We start from the raw sequence: 19,477 nt of genomic DNA on the forward strand, positions 1-19,477 counted from the left end.
TACTTTCATAGACACTTTGCAATATTCATGGACCTTAGTGGCGGAGCCAGAAAAACTATCTGACGGGAACACATATTAAATTTGTTAAATAATATATATATAATGTTAATAAAATTTATTATAAGCTATGAAAATAATAAGCAATATTTTTTTTTTACGCATGAAATTTTCAATAAAATTATTAGGAAACTTTATAGTTTTAAAATGCAACAGTTAAGTTTAAATTGAAATATATCTCTTTAAGTTTGTGTTATAATAATATGTTACTATCAATAGTAACTTGTTTTGGTCATTATATCATAAAGAACTAAAACTTTACAATATTAAATAACAAATAATGCATTATTTACTATTTTAATATTAATTAGTTTTATTTTTTTACTAGCAACTACGAATTTCTACCGTTAAAACAATGGACTTAGAATGTGCTTTAGGGAAAAAAAATATAAAATGAAAATACAATAGCAAGAACTACATAAAGGGAAATAAACAAATGAAAGAGGTATGTTAATTAACACTAAAAGTAATTAATTAACATTAAAACAAAAAAAACATGTGAAATACTACTAATAGTCAAACATCACATCAATTAAATTTCCGAGTACTTTCAAATCGTCGGTTTTGAGTTTTCAATCGGTCAGACAAGGAAAGGATGTGCAAATGGAGCCGGCTAAACAAGTGATTGTTGTACCTACCTCTTTTTCTCTAAATGAGAACCTCACCCAGATTTTTTAATGCCTGGGCAAGTGAAATTTTGGGGAAGATACGATGGTTTAGGTATGGGAAAACCTTTGTCTATACTAACATCTTCGTCATCTTCGTCTAGAAGACTTGTGCTATCAGAGAATCTGACATTCACTATCATCCTAGATAGATATATGTACATACATTTGCAAGTTTTATTTTTCCATGGCTCAGCTTCACCAAAGCTACCCATATGCCTTTGATCTTTAAAGAGCCAACACTAATACAGAGTGTAATCCAACATTGCAAGATATATTTGATTTGAGTCATAGTCAATGTCAGCTTCATTATGCACAATTAAACCATGTAGTGAGGATGCATGAAAAGAAAATAGAATGAATAAACTACAGTTAATTAACCTCAGCTATCATGATTGATCTAGTTGAGTAAACCTACTGGTTTAGAGTCGCCATTTGCTACATTAATTACTGCAAGTATAAGCTTCTATTTATCAATCGTCTATGTACTAGTAATGTACACTAGAACACATAATAAAACAAATTTAATATCTATTGATATCATATTCAAAAATAGAAGTTATCAATCAAAAGGAAAACAATCTGCTTGATTACAAGTAGAACAGTGGCAGGAATCAACAAACGTTTGAAGATGAAAATGTTAAAAATAACATATTTATAGAAAACTATTAAAATAGTTGAAATTGAAGAAAATCAAGAATTTAATTGTACCACATAGTAACCAATCAAATGATATAATACTGATGTCTGAAAGATTATTATAATTTTTGTAAACAAAAAATCCATCTTACAATTGTTATGACAATTAATTGAAAATTATCGAAATAAAAGTCGACAATTGAAAGAAATTTAATATGTTAAATTGCCTTGAACCCGTTGTTTAACTTTTATGGAATAAATCATTTGTTGGTTAACTGGCGTTTAAAACTTTTTCATAACCAAAACAAACACCATCATTGAGCCAAAAAAAAAAAAAAAACAAACACCATCAAAAAATTGCTTAAGCTCAACAGTGATACACTCATTTCTAGAAATTCCAAAATATTTGAGCGGTTTCAACGGAACCTCCTGATTGAGATTCTAAAAAAAATGAAAAAAAAATAAACGAGAAAGGGAAATAAATCAGAGAACCAATGTTGGGATTTTAAAGGTTGGTAAGAACTCTACGTGTCACTTTTTAATTTGACGGCTCCTGTAATGTGTCTCTCTTCCTCCTCAATTCCTCCGTCTCTCCATGGAGGGAACACGTTGGTCTCCTTTCTCTTTTAGTCTTTTCTTACTTACAGGTGAAGACAATCCAATCCAAAGCTTCTCTCTTATTTCTTTATCTGAGTTTCTGGTTTGCGTCTTATCAGAAGTCTCTCGTCAGTTCATTGAAAGTAAGCTCCTTTCTCTGTTTTCACTCGACGTACAGGTTTATTCTCTCATGGGTTTCTGAAAGTAATTAGCTTTATTTTTTCTTTGGACAGATCTCTATCGATCATGGATTGTTATGCGGGAATGAAGTTGGAAGAGCTTGTTGTACCGTTCTAACGGTGTGTGGGGTGGGTGGAGCATGAACTCCTCTGAAGCTGTAGAAACAGGTTTTAATTACGATGCTTTCAATGGAGAAGGATCGTTGTATAGTCAGATGAGTATTAGGTCGAGTGAAGAAGAAGATGAAGAGTCCAAGAGGTCAAAGGCTTTCTACGGTGTGATACCATCAAAAACAAATACCATAAAAAAATTGCTTAAGCTCAACCGTTGTGATACTTTGATTACAAAAAAAGTCTGAATACTCCCACAATTTCACACACCTGAAACATCAGTCATAAGATCAGAAAATAACATAATTAGCAGCTATTTTCTAACACATAATGTAGATTAAAGGGAACAATTTGAAACAGTAGTACTTAATGCTTAATGCTGTTAATTTGGAGCTGTTTTCAAGTGGGTGTTTAGCATAGTATTTTCAGAGAAAATAATTTCATCAGTCGCAACCTTAATTGAGAATAATATTAAAAAAATCCAGTCGAATCCCAAACAAGAATTAACAGAAACAACAATAATTCCAAATCCAATCACATATGTTTTGGTTATAGGTTCTTGGTGTTTTGAGTTTCCTCAAATCAGTCCATCATAATGACTTCAGTTACTTCTTCTTCTTCTTCTTCTTCGTCATAGCCCCTTAAGCTTCTGGAAATGTTCTTCCTCGCAAACTTATGTAAAGCACGTTCAGTTAATAGTCGAAACTTATCAGAAAACAAATTCTTGGGTTGATCCAGTAGACCATTTTGTTGAGCACGTATCAGAGATGAAGGCTTTTGTCCCTGCAATCAAAGATCGATAACGATTAATAATGCTGTTGCCAACATGTTAAAGGGAGAAACAAAAAGATCAAAACTAGTGAGAGTCACATACATAGTAGTACTCTTCAGCAAACTCGTTTATTATCGCTTCCTTCAGAATCAGAAACCGTCTTTTTATATGATCAGTAACTATGATTTGCGTTTCTTTTACGTTTCCGTTAGCAGTAATGAAACTTGTGTAAGGGCGGTTCAATTCTTTTCGCACGAGCTGGTCGATCCCAAACTCTATGTCAGTAACAATGACAGACCATTTTCCAACCCCGTTCCTACATTTGTCAAGTATGAGAAAGCGGCAAGAGAAACCTGTTCTTTTTTTAATGGTAAGGATCATCGTTGCAAGGTTCTTACTTAGAAACAGCACGCAACAGGATCCTGTCACGTTCATCGTTCGAAAATATTCCTCTTCTGAATCTTAGTGCAGGGAACCTATGGATAATGCCGTCAGAGAAAACGGGGATTGTTGGATGGTCTTTCATAAGTTTCACCTGTGTCAATCAAAACACTGAGAGTTGAGCACAAACAAAACTAATGTTATGTCACACAAGATACATAAGATATAGAGACCACAACCAAAAGTGGAGACTGTATTAAGTTACGGTAAAGACTTAAAATGAAGCAGAAATAGCCAAGAGTATACCACCACAGAATACTGAAACTTGTGAGCCAAGCGACTAGCCCTAACTAATTGTTTTGGTTCATTTGGTAATAAAAATGATAATGAAAACATTCCTTTAACATCCGCATTGATATTAATCCACAGATCAAGATACTTCAACTTCAAGAAGCAAAACTGTGCATGGATCCTAGAAGATAAATCAGATTTTTTCTAAGAGATTATATGATTCCAATATGTAGGTATACCTTCTTTTGAATTAACATCATAACGGCAATTTTGGCAAGTAAATCATGACATATTAGTCCTTCTTTGGGGACTCCATCTGTAGAGATCATTGGGTTAATATCTTTAATAAGATAGCAGACACAACTAATAGAAACATCTAATAAATGGTAACAAACAAATGATCAGAGATGTTATCAATCACCTGAAAAGGTTGGAGAATTAACATCTTTGTCTTCGACGATGTGCTTCAAGAAACGTAATCCATAACTGATAAACAACATATTAGACAAGTCATTAATGAAAATATATCTTTGGCAAAGAAAGAGTGATAAGTTTTTGTAAAGAGAAGAGCATCAATGGCTTAAGTCTGTGTACTTTTTAATTTCATCATAGGTTCTCGGCTTTAAAGGATCAACAAACTCCTTCCAGTCATAGTTGCCAACTCCGTACCTGAAAATTATTCATCAGATGAAAAATGTTCTCAAGGAAGGCACAAACATGTGTGCAGACACTGAGAGACCTTATCAGACAGAAGATGTACCTCTCTAACGTCCTTATAAATCTCTTTCTTTGCAGCTCGTTAAAACCTAACACCTTGAGATATCTCCCTCCTCCTTCTATCAAAGGTATTGGCTCAGAGGTATCTTAACACAAAGAAAAAAGTTACTTAACTGGGAATCTTTAAAATTTATTTGAAAAACATAATTATATACAAAAAACATTATAGTACCGCGAGTCCTTCTATTGTAAGGCCTTTTAGCCATTTGGTTTCCTTGTCTAGCTGCTTCACCATCAATTGGTTTGGGTTCTTCATGAGCAGAGGTCGCTTCTAAACAAGCAAGTTCATTATCTTCAATCATCTAGTAAAATTAACAAGAAGAAACATAATTATATCAAAAATAATTATAGTACCGGGGTTCCTTCTATTGTAAGGCCAATAAGCCATCTGGTTTCCCTGTCCAGCTGCTTCACCATCAGTTTGTTCAGCTTCTTGATAACGAAGCGCATCTTCGCCAAACCTCTAGTAAAGTTAACAAGAAGAGAAATAAGAACACCTTTGCTAAAAGATATAATGACAAATCAGTATCACCTGATGCTACAAGCCCGTAATTGAACTGGTTGGATTAAGAAGAGTATACCTGTTTGTGGTTTCTCTTCCTCTTTCCAAGAACATTGAGCTCCTCAACTTGCTGACTTTCATACTTGTCTTTTAACGAATCTTCCAAGTAGTTTGATGTTGAAGACTTGTTTTCTATAGCGTGTGCTTCCTCTAAGACAGCAGACTCATCATCCAAGTTCTTTCTGAAAAAAAAACACCAAATAATCAATAGTAATACCAATGAATTAACAGCATACTACACAAGACAGTCAATAAAAACATTATATGTTGTGCGCAACAGGTACTTAATGGTAGGCAAATCAAATGAAGAGTCAATTAAGTGAGCAGGAATGATCATTCTTAATTAGCAACATAGAGTTTTCCTAGATCAGATGAAGACAAACCTTTAAATGATGCATTATGTAACAATTGATACAGTATTTAGACAACTATATATAAAAGAAAACATTGAAATAAGAGATCCAACTTTAAATTATAGATCCAGCTTTAATTAGGGATCCAACTTCACTCATTCACAGATCATACCTAACTAGAACGCGATGTTCACTCGTATACGGCTTCAGCGAATTGAACAACTCTGAATTTTTATTTTTCAACCGATGGCCTTCATCAACAATCTAACCAAGAAAAATGATTTATAAGCAACATATGAGGTTTAAAGAAAAGACTGTAAACGTAAACTATCATTATAATAATAAGACAGAACTACCATGCATTTCCACTTGATTGGTTTTAGGATTTCTGTGTCTACGTTGATCATCTCATAAGACGTGAGAATGACATCAAACTTCATCCTCTCCTGTTTGCTTTCTCCATTGATTCCAATCATCTTGTTATGACCTTTTGGGAAGTAAAACTCATGGTCTCTAATAACAGTACGAGCTTGAGAATTACCACAGTACATAACCTGAACAGTAAAACGAAAACATGAACGTCATTCTACTGTAACAAATAAGCATAACACACATGATGTGTATACATACCACATTCATATGTGGTGCCCATGTGGCGAATTCTCTCTCCCAGTTTCTCAAAGTGGAAACGGGAGCAACTACCAAATACGGAGCCAAGTTTTCCTCAAAAAGCGAAGCTAAAAAAGCAATGCTTTGAATTGTTTTGCCTGCAACACCATAAATCTCAATCTTATTAATCTCACGTAAATGAAAAAAAAAGTCTTCTCATAATAGATGAAAAATGTACATTGTCACCAGCTAGGGTGGGATATTATTGAAGACATACGTACCTATCCCCATCTCATCATCAAGGACTGCAAGAGTTCGTTTTGACCATGTAAACCGCAAAAAGTTAAGCCCACTAAGCTGATACGGATTCAATGAGCCTTCAACAACGGATACAGTACCAAACAAGGAGATCAATATATCATAACACTACTACAAAACCATATAATAGTTCAGAGTAGCCTGAGTACCTGTAATAAACTCAGGAGTATGATCAAACTGTTTGAGATCTTCATGACTTCTCTCATGGCCAACATATTTATCTGTGCGACAACCAGAGTTTATATCCTTGAACCTCTGGATTTCGTTTAGGAAGGTTGATATGTCTGATTCAGATTCCCAATAACACTCATCATAAGAAAGTTCTTTGAACTTCACCAGATACTCCTTGCCCCCATCTTCTCCGCTGCATCAACAGCAAAAACCAAGAGTAAAAAACAGATACTCCTGAATTTCCATGAATAAACAAAAAGAAAAGAGTTCCATCACTTAACCGGCAATCTATAACCCGGTCAACAGTGGTCCACTCAGGATGAATGGCAACAAAATCATCTCCATTTTTACTCATTGACTCCATCGCAGAATGAAATCTGATCACCCTGAATACTAAACGAGGGTTGAACTTATAGGCCTTCTGGAACTCCTGCGCAGGCACCCTGTGATTGGCAAACCCCAAAAAAGAGAGGAAAATATGATATAAGAAGACAAGAGGCATGCACGACAAAACCACCATGAACATAATACTAAGCATGTTCAAACATAGCATAAAATCATGCGGGAGATACCAAGAGCAGTGTAGGTAAGATAACCCCTTCCACTTCACAAGATATTGTTTCACAACATTATCTGATGAATTCAGATCGTTAGATGCCATAGAACGCATTTGGCAGTCCAAAATCTTCTCCATCTCTGTAAGAGGAGTAACCTACAAGCAATCAGCACATGACTTTATTTATACAAATATATATCATCGATATGTGTGTAATAAATATTCCATATCCAAGTGCATTTTCTTCCCCTAAAATTCATATAGAGAATGTATATTTTTCACATTTAGATAGAGACAAACCGCGTCTCTTTCGGCAAGTCCTTCAATCTGTTCAGTTGTCGGATCCTTGTTTAGATCAAAGTCAGCGTCCTCATCGGAACCATCTACGGTGTAAACTGGTCTACCGTCTGGCCGTTTACGTAGCCTACCAGCCAAGCTAACAATATCTCTGCAAGAAAAAAAAACACAACAACGTTTCTTTTTAATAAACTCAAAAGACAAAAGCGTAACGATCAGCAAGCTCTGAGATTGATCATACAAACAAAAGAACGAGCCAGAGATGTAAGAAAAAATATAATAACATGTGGTAAAGCAGACGTTCATAGCAAAACTCAACTAGCATCTACACCACGACGAGAAGCTAGAGATCATGCCTAATCAACGTGTTAAAAAAATTGTTATGGTGAAAATTCAAAAAACCCTAAGCGGGAAGATCAACGGAAAACTCGGTGATCAAACCCTATCAGAAAATTTTGTCGTCTCAAAAACACAACAACTGTAGATCAGATCGAGGAACTCCAAATTCAGAAATCTAAAGTTAATAATTGTATTGCACTCTTAAGCTAGGTGTAAAAGAACAAAACCAAAAACCATATATTTGCAAACTCAACTTCGACTAAAAGACCCTTTAAGAAAAACGAAGCAGCTAAATCAAAAGCAATTGAAAACTGCAGATCTCTACATATTCAACCATTACAACTCGATCGAGAATAAAACATATATAAAGACGTTAATTCTTGATATTTGAGTTCAGTGCAATAGAGTAAAAGAAAAGGGCGACGGTGAGTAAGAGAGAGGATCGATCGACCTGCGTTTCTCAGACTTTGTTGGCGGAGAAATATCACTGGAACCACATAAAATCGAAGGAGCGTACATAATGCTGCAGATGCAGGAGTTAGGACGTAACCAGATGGTTCTTTACTATCACAGTAACGCCTCTTTGTATGGATAGAGAGAGAGTACCGGTGATTTTTTTTCTTAATCTTATCTTTTTAACGGAATGAATGGTGACTATTCTTTTACCATTTAGTCATGAAAGAATTTTTATCGTCAATATAAAAAAAAATTGTTTATGGTATCTTATTATATAAATTTTGATGTTATATTACGGTCAAACTATGAATTTATATTTAACACTTACATCATCTTACAATTTTGACTAGAATATATACATTTTGGAAAAAAAAATTAGCTATACTTTTGTTTTTAGATTTCTTGTCTGAATTGTTCACCAGAAATAATTAGTCCGCAGATTTACATCGTAAGTATGTTAAATGATTTTGAAAATGAAATGGAAAGTAAATACATGCAAATATGCAATTCAAATGTAGTATAAAGTTTAAGAAGTTGATTAATATGCAATATATTGCAATACTTAGCAAAATTAATTAAATGTGTCGATAACTAGATTTATATCTTAATTTTGAATTTTTTAGTAAGTTATGTCCTTATTTTATTTTCCATTTAAATAATTATTTTATTTTTGCTATTTAAACTTTTATATCTTTATTTACAGGAAACAATAGTAACCGGATTATATATATGTATATATTTACTATGTAGTAAAAAAGAACACAAAAAAGGAAAGGAATCTTTCATAAAAAAATAAAATTCATAATAGCACATAACAAAAATGGTTATATTACTTTTTCTGAGCTGTTTCTTTGTTTTAGCTAAAATATATTGTTTAACTTATTTGATACAATTTTTGTATCAAATATATATACATAAATTATGTCATTGTATATATTTATACTATACTGATATATTGAAGTCGTTGATACTTAATCCCCTAGACATTATTTAAGAAATGATTTGTCGTGTGTCATCACCACATTGATTTTGAAAAAGAAAATAACGATATGGTATACTAACAATAATAACGTGGCTTGAATTTTATTGTAACATAGACATTTACATTTAGTGTTAATTACTATTCTGATAACTTTTTTAGAATATAGTAATAACTCATAAATCATCATTGATAACAATAAATAGTACTCATATTATAGTAGAAATCAAAATATAATAATATTTTACAATTGGCAAAATATAATTTAATACTATTTTTATAGTAATATAATTTTTATTACTAAAACAATTCTTCAAAATTTAATGCAGTTTTGTTTTAAAATTTTAATTTTCTAATTCCAATAACTTTAGTTTCTTTTTGAAATCTTCAAAATTTAATGCAATTTTCTTTTAAAAATGTAATTTTATAATTCCAATAATGTTAGGTTCTTTTTAAAATCTATTTTTTTAGAAATATTTAGTTTTACGTTTTGATAATTATATACCTAACAAAACATTCTATTAATTTTATAGAATTTGATTTAATATATTTTAACTAAAATAAATAGATAACAAAATCTTTTCAATGATATAGTTTTAAATATATAATATATATAATTAAATATAATTTTATTTTATTTTTATTCATTTTTACATATAATTAAATTAAAATTTAAAATTAAATATTGTAAGGAAATAATAAAATTAACAAAATTTATTTTAAAATTAAATATAATTCAAGTTTTTGAATTTTTATTTCTGCGGATATTATGCAATTCCCAATCCATGGATATATCAATCTCGATGGCAGTGACTTGGTATTCGTTGGAAAGTTGATTATACAGAGTTTAATTTATCCCCGTCCACTCTTGAGATTCATATGAGTTCTTCAATAAACTTAATCTTTGAATATATATATATATGTGCTCCAAATGATAATAGAAAGTTTTTTTACGTATAGATCAATGCATTTATGGCATATAAGCCTATAGATACAAACGAACAACGGTTAAACAAGGACATACATTGAAAGTCCGTAAGAACTTTCGACAGTCATCAACGTGTTGGGCTATGCGGAAGACAATGTAGATGTGTCTCTCCTGTGTTATTGTGTTCTATTTGCCAAAGTGCATGCCGGAAAGGAATCTTGATTGTACGTGTGAGTTAAACGCCGGAATAGAATATTTAAAAGCATTCAATACTGTTTATATATGTTCAGTATTTAATGTTTCACTTGAGTCAGGACCAAGCCCAATGAAACATTCGTCTTGGGCCCCCAAAATTTTTGAAATATTTTATATGTAAACAGGCTTCCAATTTGTAAAAAAAATTTGTTAGGCTCCCAAATTTTTGAAACCTTTACTAAATGGTCTTGGGTCTCCAAACTCCTAGGGCCGGCCCTGACTTGAGTCATCTTGTCGAAATAGGAGTATTATTTTCGTCTTCTGAGACCAGGTCGGACTTTTTTGGGTTCGCATGACTCGACAATGTTTTTGAGTGATCTCCTGTTAACCAGCTTGAGATGTATATTTGGCACTGATGATATTTCTAAGGGTTCTTCTATCATTCTGATAGTGTCCTGGGTTCTTCTATCATTTGATATCCCCCATAAAGTTGTTTGTGTTGGTTAATGCCATAAACTTTTTTAATATGATAACTACTATGTTAGTTAGATAAGTCCTAGTATTATTGGGATAATAATGTAATTCCTTAAATTCCGTATTGGATTTGGACGCTCTCAGTTGTATATATACAGGCTATTGACCATACTCGATAACACACAAAAACTATTACAAACTTGGTTCTGATACCGTATTAGAATCGAGTTTATTATGAGCTTTCAAGTTAAAACCAATTGGTGATTAGTATATTGGTCATAACCCTTTATATGTTACTCAATGTTCTTTAAAATTTTCGACGTTGAATATGATATCCCTAATATTTTTACATGCTGTTGTTGCCAGATATAAAGAAGTTATAGGTTGACAAGTCCAAGTGGACGTGAATTTTGGTGACTATAATAATAAATGGTGTTTTACGACTTAGAACATGATTATTGGGGTCTTTGCTCTTGGATCCTGAATACACATATATTTGTATGTATATATTATATATGCGTATATAATTGCGGGCTAAGGACTTTACGGAAACTCAAACCGAAAGTTCCTTAACTAAGGAACAATCTATTCAATGTTCTTCTTTTTAAGTCAGACAAAGCTTCCACGGGCGTTGACCTTTATGTTTTAGTTTTCCTTGAAATCTTTTTTTTTTCTTCTAGAAAGGGCTTATTTTCCTTCAAATCTTTTTATTTTGATATAATGTATTAATAGTTATAAGCATTTCAAGCTCATAACTAAAGTCCCGATGGTTAATCAATATGAATACATTTCGTAATTAATACTACGTTAAAAAATTTATGCTGAATCAATGCAAGTTAAGTCACGTATTTGGTGTATGTACCAGGTAGTTGAGTAGATAACTATAACATCGGTACTAAACAGAAATTTGCATGTTATTATATTAAATTTTTGAAAACAACATGAAGTCTCTATAATGTGATACTCGAGTATGTTCTTGTTTCAATGAAGAAGGCGGCTACAAAACAAATAGGATGATATTGATAAATGGAATGTCTCCCAAACCAAAAAAATAAAGAAGACTAGTTTTGTCCACGAAGTTGTAACTTAACCATAAGAAAATGTGGAGCTAAACAATTTTAATATTGGATGGATACTCCATGAGATCTGTAGTGCGATCCAGAAGAAGGTTGAGAATTTAGATAGTTGTTGAGCAAACAACACAGATGAATCATTATCGAATACTCCCAATGGTTGTCCATTACGTCAGATTAGGGATAGCAATCAAAGATCTGTACCGCGGGCCTGGCCCGTAAAGGTTTGCTGCGGAGTGGGATTGAGCCTCTATTTGGTAAGCTCGCAAAATTGTGGACCTCGCGGGATGGGTTCAAAGCGGGACGGGTCGAAAACGGGACGGATCGAAAACGGGACGGGTCAAAAGCGGGATGGGCTTAACCTGCGGGATTTTAAAGGCCTGCAACCCTAAGTCCTCATTTCTGCTTTCGCCTAAAACATTGAGAGAGAGAGAGAGAGAGAAGGCGATTCGACGTTATGTAGCTCCCGTGATGGTGGTTTCAGGGTCGATGATGCTTCCGGTCTCCCAAGCGCCTTCGATCTGCACTTGTGGAGCTTCTTCGAGTCATCATAAGATGTTTAAAAACTCACTTTCCACCGAAGAAGAAGATCTAGTTCCCGTAATGGGTTCTTCATAGTTTTGCCTATATGTATTTGTTCACACTATCATACATTTTGGAGTTTTAGGGTTCAATATATCTTTAACTCACTTCTATTATTCTTATTTGTAGAAGATGAAGTTGATGGTGAAGAAGAGAAATTTATATCTTTTGTCGCTTGTTGGTGATAAAGATGAAGAATAAGAAGTGTGATTGGTGTTTTCTTTTTATTTATTTTTGGGATTAGCATCTTTGATTTGGTGTTGGTTTTATATAATTTTGGATTCAGAAAACTAAAGCATTTGTTATGAACTTATGAGTTATAATATTTGGATTCAGCAACTAAAGTATTGTTTATTTTTAAAATGTTTGGAGACTAACAAAGTAAATAAACTAGTGTTTTGATCCAACTAAAATCTTCAACTAACAAGTGTATTGCCTTATCCAATTCAATCATCGACTAAACTCACTCGTCATGAAACTGATAAAGCGCCTTGAATCATATCTTGAAGCGTTCAGGAGCCATATGTTCGTTTGTAATTCTATGTTCCGCGGACCGATCCGCAAAGGTCTATATGTTTTGCGGTATGGGTTTAGTCAGCCATTTTAAGGACCGCAGCCCGCGCGGGCCTGGTCCGCCGTGACCCGCTCGAAAACGAGTCCGCTACGGTACGGGACGGGACGGGACGGATCAACCTGTTTGACATTCCTACGTTAGATGAGTAATGAAGTTTTTATTGCTAGAAAATAAACCAAAAAAAAAATTAATAATAATAAATCAATAAAATGTGGTGTATATATATATATATATCTAAATGATTATTTTAAGAAACAACGAAATGACCTCAACAGTAGCACTTTATTATGCAACATAACACGATGGGACTTGTATTGTATGAGAAGCTTCACTGACACATTGATAAATCTCAACGGTTGAAATCAGTAATGGTCTCACCGTTCTCTTGTACTCTCCTATCATTTCTCTTTCTATTATTTTCTAAACTGGTTTTTGCCTTGGTTCTTTAATCAGTGATGGCCTCACCGAATAACTTTTTCATAACACATTAATGCCCATAAAGGGTAAAGTAAAATAGGCAATTGCACCAACCATAATCCATCTCATTGCGAGCTATATATTTCAAAGATGATGTATTTACTTTGCCATGTTCATGAAAAAGAAAAAAGGATCTGGTTCGAACCAAAATGGTTTATTTGAATACCAAACCATATGAATAGAAGTTTCTTTGGACATTGTTCTAAAGCTGTTAAAAAAAATTATTCACGTTAACATAAATCACTGTACTCTTCATATACATACAATTTTTGGAATAAATTTCAATAGATTAATTAAAGCTGTTAAAAGCAAAAAGAATTCTAAGGCTGTTAAAAATAAAAAGACATTATTCACGTTAGCATATAGTTATTCAACTTTTGTAATAACTCATAAATAATTCATACACCTGAAATTCATATAAACAAACATTATCAAAAATATAAGACTTTTTATTTTTATTTGTTTTGAACTACATCAAAGATTCAAAAATATAAGACTCATTCCAAAATATAAATATACCTTTCTTATCCGCGGTCTAGTTAGTGTCTGTATCCAAACACAACCTTAGGGTAAACCCAAAAAGGAATAAATCAACAGTCAACAGTTCGCTAATCTCAAAGTTCATCTTTCGTCTCCTCTGTTTTCGCTTCTCAATAAACAAACAAAAAAACTCATTCTCAAGAGAGAAAAAAAAAGAAAGTAGAAAAAAATCTTGTTCCGCACTCTTTGCTTGTCTTGTATCCAATGTACGTTAGCTCGAGAACTGATCAGAGATAACAATGGCAAAGTGTCACCGGAACAACATCGGATCTCTCATTCACGACCCTCCTCCCACCACTTCCTCCGGCTACCACTTCCGCCTCTGGAGCACCTTCTCAAGATCCGCATTCAGAAGAAAGATCCTAAACGCCGTTAGCTGCGGCGGGAGCTCGCGTTACCGTCACGAGCTCCGAGAAGAGGAGAAAGAAGAAAGAAGCTACGTCACGGTGACGACGGAGAAGAAGTCAACGGTCAAAGCCAATACGATCGCCGCGGCGTTGAATGGCGCAGCGTTCGAGGAGAAAGCGAAGAAGTCGGAGAAGCTCTGCGATCTGCTGAATCTTGCGGAGGTGGAAGCTGACGTGGAGACGAAGTGGAAGGAAGAAGCGCTCGACGCGTTGAAGCGCGTGGTCAGAGAGCTGCAGGCTGTGGCAGCGCGTGGAGTTGACGACGGCGGAGAATGTCGGAAGAAAGTAGCGGCGGCGAGCGAGGTGCGGTTGCTGGCGAAGGAGGATCCGGAGGCGAGGGTGACGCTGGCGATGCTCGGCGCGATCCCGCCGCTGGTTAGCATGATCGACGACGAGTCGCGAACCGCAGACGCTCAGATCGCTTCGCTGTACGCTCTGCTCAATCTAGGCATCGGTAACGACGCGTGAGTTCACTGTTCTTTTTACTACATTGTTTGATTTATTTTTTTTACTGTTTTTACTACATTGTTTGATGTCTTTCACTGTTTTCTTACGACATTGTTTGATGTTTGTTACTGTTTTTACTACATTATTGTTGTTGTTTCTGTTTATTTTTGTTTTTATGTGAATATTTTCGTCGTTGTTTGTTTGTTTGGGCGAAATAATTTATGTGTTTGTCGGCCAAAATTAAATTGGTTTCATCCTTCTTTTTACAATATGAATAGTGTGCATAATTTGAAGCATTTATTTCAATCATTTACCCATTTTTAGACCTTCCTTGATTCTGAAGTAATCTCAAAAACTTTTTTTAATTGCAGGAACAAAGCAGCTATTGTAAAAGCAGGTGCAGTTCACAAAATGCTGAAGCTAATCGAGTCTCCAAACACACCTGACCAATCTATCGCAGAAGCTGTGGTAGCTAACTTCCTAGGATTAAGTGCTCTAGACTCAAACAAACCAATAATTGGTTCTTCAGGAGCAATCATCTTCCTAGTGAAAACTCTTCAGAACTTGGACGAAACAAGCAGCTCACAAGCTAGAGAAGACGCGTTAAGAGCTCTTTACAACCTCTCAATCTACCAGCCAAACGTTTCATTCATCCTCGAAACCGATCTAGTCACGTTTCTCTTGAACACACTGGGAGATATGGAAGTGAGCGAGAGGATCCTCGCTATCTTAAGCAATATAGTGGCAGTTCCAGAAGGAAGGAAAGCGATCAGTTCAGTATGCGACGCGTTTCCGGTTCTGGTCGATGTGCTGAACTGGACCGACTCTCCCGGGTGCCAAGAGAAGGCCACTTACATACTAATGTTGATGGCTCACAAAGGATATGGAGATAGACAAGCAATGATTGAGGCGGGAATCGAATCCTCGTTGCTAGAGTTGACCCTTTTGGGAAGTGCATTGTCTCAGAAGAGGGCATCGAGGATATTAGAGTGTCTTAGAGTAGACAAAGGGAAGCAAGTCTTGGATAGTACCGGATCATGCGGAGCCTTATCCGCACCGATCTATGGGACTAGAGGTAACGGTTTGGACCATGAGGAAAGCGACTTGATGATGAGCGAAGAGAGGAAAGCAGTGAAGCAGTTAGTGCAACAGAGTTTACAAAGCAACATGAAGAGAATAGCAAAGAGAGCTAATTTGCCACAAGAGTTTGTTCCTTCAGAGCATTTTAAATCACTCTCTATAAGCTCAACTTCAAAGAGCCTTCCCTTTTGAGAATGTAAGTGTTTTCATCATTAATCATTACTTTCTAATTAAATTAAGTAGAGATTGTCACATTGATAATAAGTTTGGCCCTTTTGAATATGTAAGTGTTTCAGCATTAATCATTAATTTCTAATTAAATTAAGTAGAGATTGTCACATTGATACAGTTAACATAAGTTATTTTAGAACTGTGCACGTAGATTAAGAAATTATTAATTTTTTATATTTTCTAAACAAAAACATCATTAATTATTTACTTAATCACAAATCAACCAATAATAAAATATAAGGTATATTATCACTGGTTATATAACATTAAGTGTTAATAAATTTTACATAGAAAATCAAAAATGTCATATAATTTAGAACATAAAATTTTTTTTAAAACAACTTATATAAAAAAACGGAGAGAGTAATAAGTTTGGTTAACTTTCTTCACAAGGCTTTTTGATTCCATGCTCTGTCTCTCACTGACTGACAGTGGCATCTATTGTAAATTCATGGAAAATTAGAGGGCATTGACGTAGTCACTCACATGCACTTCGCCAGTTTATCAGACATCATCGAGACCCCACCCACATATCTTGAGTCTTGAAAAATTACCAAAAAGCCAACCTAGAGTGTCGGTCATTTTCTTTTTCTAAAGTATGGCTCGGTACACTCTTGCCTATGCTTTTATTATTGTTTGTATTTAATTTTGATTTTATTGTCTCGGTAAAATATGTCCTAAATAGAGTTTTGGAGTCTTTTGAGACAATAGTTTATGGTTGTGCCATCGTTTTCCGAATAGAAAATAGAGTAATGCCTGAATAAACAATGTGGCGGCGTGGAGAAATTTGAATCTGTGGATCTATCTACATTTGTTTATTCTTGTTTTGTTTCGTAGCGAATTTATTTTTAATAAGTAGAAAATAACCAAGCATCATGTCTTGTAGGTGTCATTTTGAAGCAGTTCCACGAAAACAGAAGGAGAGCGTTGCTTCGACAGATCTATTCAGCTTCTGAAAACAGCCAAGCAGACACAATCTAATTAGCATATAGTGTACGGTGTACCCTACGTACGACGTGTCGTTGAATTTTCCATGTGGAGTTACTTTTTTGTTTGAGTGAGTGGTTTTGTTAAAAGTAAAAATACCCACTACGTCTACTAGCCTTAGTGGTATGTTATTATAAAGTTATGGGCTTTGTTAGCTTTTACATCTACCAATTATATCAGCTTTTCTAGTCTTATAATATGGTGTGTATATATCTTTTTCTGGATCGTGAGTATTCACATACTTAAAAAGTAAAACATTCAAGTATGTTTATGTTATGAACTCAAGGTTTAGGAGTTCAGGAATTTAGGAATTTGTAAGTTCTGTATATTATTACTCAATCATAAGCTATCTTTATTATATAGGGGAGTTACAAAGATATAAAAGGAAAGACATAAATATGGAAAAAAAAGATAAAAGAAAAGACATAAATATGGAAAGTGTACAAATACAAGGAAAATGAAATAGAGTTTTCTTTTCTCTCTAAGCTATAAGCCGCATCTCTCTCTCTTTCCATGTATGTGGCCGCCTCTCTCTCTTGCGGATTAGACCTCTAATGAACGGACCGGTTATGGACATCCATCATATGGTTTATAACATTCCCCCTTTGGATGTCATAACCATACAAGGATTGTAATACGTTTTGGATGTTGCCTCATTAAAATCTTACCAAGAAAACCCAGTGGAACAAAACCATGGTGAAGGAAAAAGAGTATAACACGCATTGCTCTCGCTGTTCTAAACATCACTGAAGATCTTTCAGTCTACACGTCTCAATCTCCGTATATGTACTTCAAGTTGGCGCATCCCAACCTGATGGTTAAGCTTCATGAATACCAATGACTAATGGTCTCAATATTAAGGCAAGGCGCCAATAGTACTTAAGGTTAGGGACGTGTATGTCTTTAGTACCTCATGGTCGAACATGAGCTAAACATATAGGAGATTCTCGGCAAGAACACATGTCCGGCCTAGTATGGCTTGCCTATTACATCAAGGCGCCAATGGTACTTGGGTAATGGACTTTACCGGACCAAAGACATATTTCTTGTCCTTCTTGGGACCAAAGGATCCGTGTCCAAGTCAGGGATACTCACGACCATGTCTTTCTTGTAAACCAAACAGATCAGTGTCTAAAACAAGACTTCTGCACCGTCAATCTCAAGACTAAATGAACTTCTTTATCGTCCACATTTGGACTGGATGGATCAGTGTCCAAAACAAGTGATCTCACGCCCATGTACTAGATAATGTGTGAGACTGATCCATATTAAATCTCTTGAGTACCCTTTTTTGTATATACTATTTGATGCACAAGGATTTTGTTAATGTACTCAAGTTGTTTTCCAAGATCTTTCATCTCAAACTCTTTCTTGAGATATTCAATTGTTTGGGAAATTGTACCCAGAGGTTCCTAGGATATTCAGATCATATACTTTGATGATTATAAATATTGTTCTCGAGAACTTGCTGTTCTTTCAGCTCAATACCCTCTAGTACTTTCATTATCCAGTGGATCATATAAATATGCAGCCACTACATCAATTTCCTGCAATTCTACTTTTCTCTTTTATATAGCCAGACTTATGAGAAATCTAAAAGTAGTTGCATCCACCACATGGGAGTATGTCTCCTCATAATCTATTACTGGTCTTTGTGAGAATCCTTGTGTTCCATTATGTTCCAGACATGATATAATCGATTGAGATTCATTATTATCAGGACCTTTAATACTTTGCAGCTTGGCGTCCCAAGCTACATTGTTTGGTACCTGTACCTTAGAGTCGGCCGGTCTTATCTCCATGTCTGGTATGATTTCCTTAGTAACCTCAGATTTGGATTTTGATTATCATCCTTTGCACCTTTCTTTTGTTTTCGAGGATTTTTATCTTTTGGAACCTATTGATCTATCTTGTATAGACTCTTAGACATCAATTTCGTTGGTGCTTTACAAGCTGGTTTATATATGACTTAGGGTCAGCAAATGTGTCTGGCATTTGATTAGCTAGCTTTGTAAATGTATAATCTTTGTACGTCTATTTCACATTCTTTAGTCTGAGGATCTTGGCAAGACAATGATGGTCAATGCCATTTTATTTCTCTTACCAGCTTATTATTTTCTCCCTCTAATGTTGAATAGTCGGATTCATTAAACTTGCAATCCGTGTACTTGACCTCACCCATATTTGGCTCAAGGTACTTCATTATTTGTGGGAGATTCATATCCAACATATATCCTCATCCTCATCCTTTTCTAAGGATCCATCTTAGACGGCACATATATATGTGGTGGTTTATCCAAATATCTCAAGATGGTATATGTCTGGCTCATGACCCGTAATAAATTTGAGATGGGAATATCTATGCTCACTTAA

The 19,477-nt window shown here is 34.6% G+C and overlaps 2 protein-coding genes across 2 annotated transcripts; one reads left to right on the forward strand and one right to left on the reverse strand.

Annotated features, from left to right (window-relative positions):
• Window positions 1-2,830: 2,830 nt before the first annotated feature.
• LOC106329231 (CHD3-type chromatin-remodeling factor PICKLE-like) lies at window positions 2,831-8,463 on the reverse strand. The gene is made up of 19 exons (XM_013767859.1): window positions 8,459-8,463; window positions 7,339-7,486; window positions 7,055-7,194; window positions 6,764-6,925; window positions 6,461-6,675; window positions 6,275-6,370; window positions 6,015-6,151; window positions 5,741-5,938; window positions 5,557-5,648; window positions 5,051-5,213; window positions 4,824-4,932; window positions 4,642-4,761; window positions 4,453-4,555; window positions 4,287-4,361; window positions 4,114-4,178; window positions 3,932-4,008; window positions 3,419-3,555; window positions 3,123-3,336; window positions 2,831-3,031 (listed from the first exon to the last, which is right to left on the reverse strand). The coding sequence occupies exons 1-19, from the start codon at window positions 8,461-8,463 to the stop codon at window positions 2,831-2,833; spliced, it is 2,457 nt and encodes an 818-aa protein (XP_013623313.1).
• A 5,539-nt stretch (window positions 8,464-14,002) lies between these two features.
• Window positions 14,003-17,369, forward strand: LOC106322535 (U-box domain-containing protein 14). Its single transcript, XM_013760594.1, has 3 exons — window positions 14,003-14,823; window positions 15,178-16,082; window positions 17,004-17,369. The coding sequence occupies exons 1-2, from the start codon at window positions 14,192-14,194 to the stop codon at window positions 16,076-16,078; spliced, it is 1,533 nt and encodes a 510-aa protein (XP_013616048.1). The 5' UTR covers window positions 14,003-14,191; the 3' UTR covers window positions 16,079-16,082; window positions 17,004-17,369.
• The last annotated feature ends 2,108 nt before the right edge of the window (window positions 17,370-19,477 follow it).

Source organism: Brassica oleracea, chromosome C1, assembly GCF_000695525.1.
Source record: "Brassica oleracea var. oleracea cultivar TO1000 chromosome C1, BOL, whole genome shotgun sequence".
Lineage (NCBI taxonomy): Eukaryota > Viridiplantae > Streptophyta > Magnoliopsida > Brassicales > Brassicaceae > Brassica > Brassica oleracea.

Coding starts and splice junctions, on each gene's coding strand:
- LOC106322535 (XM_013760594.1), top strand. CDS start 14,192: ATGGCAAAGTGTCACCGGAACAACATCGGATCTCTCATTCACGACCCT. Junction 14,824..15,177: donor CTAGGCATCGGTAACGACGC/GTGAGTTCACTG, acceptor TTTTAATTGCAG/GAACAAAGCAGCTATTGTAA.
- LOC106329231 (XM_013767859.1), bottom strand. Junction 6,676..6,763: donor GACCGGGTTATAGATTGCCG/GTTAAGTGATGG, acceptor CTGTTGATGCAG/CGGAGAAGATGGGGGCAAGG. Junction 5,649..5,740: donor CAATCAAGTGGAAATGCATG/GTAGTTCTGTCT, acceptor TTTCTTGGTTAG/ATTGTTGATGAAGGCCATCG.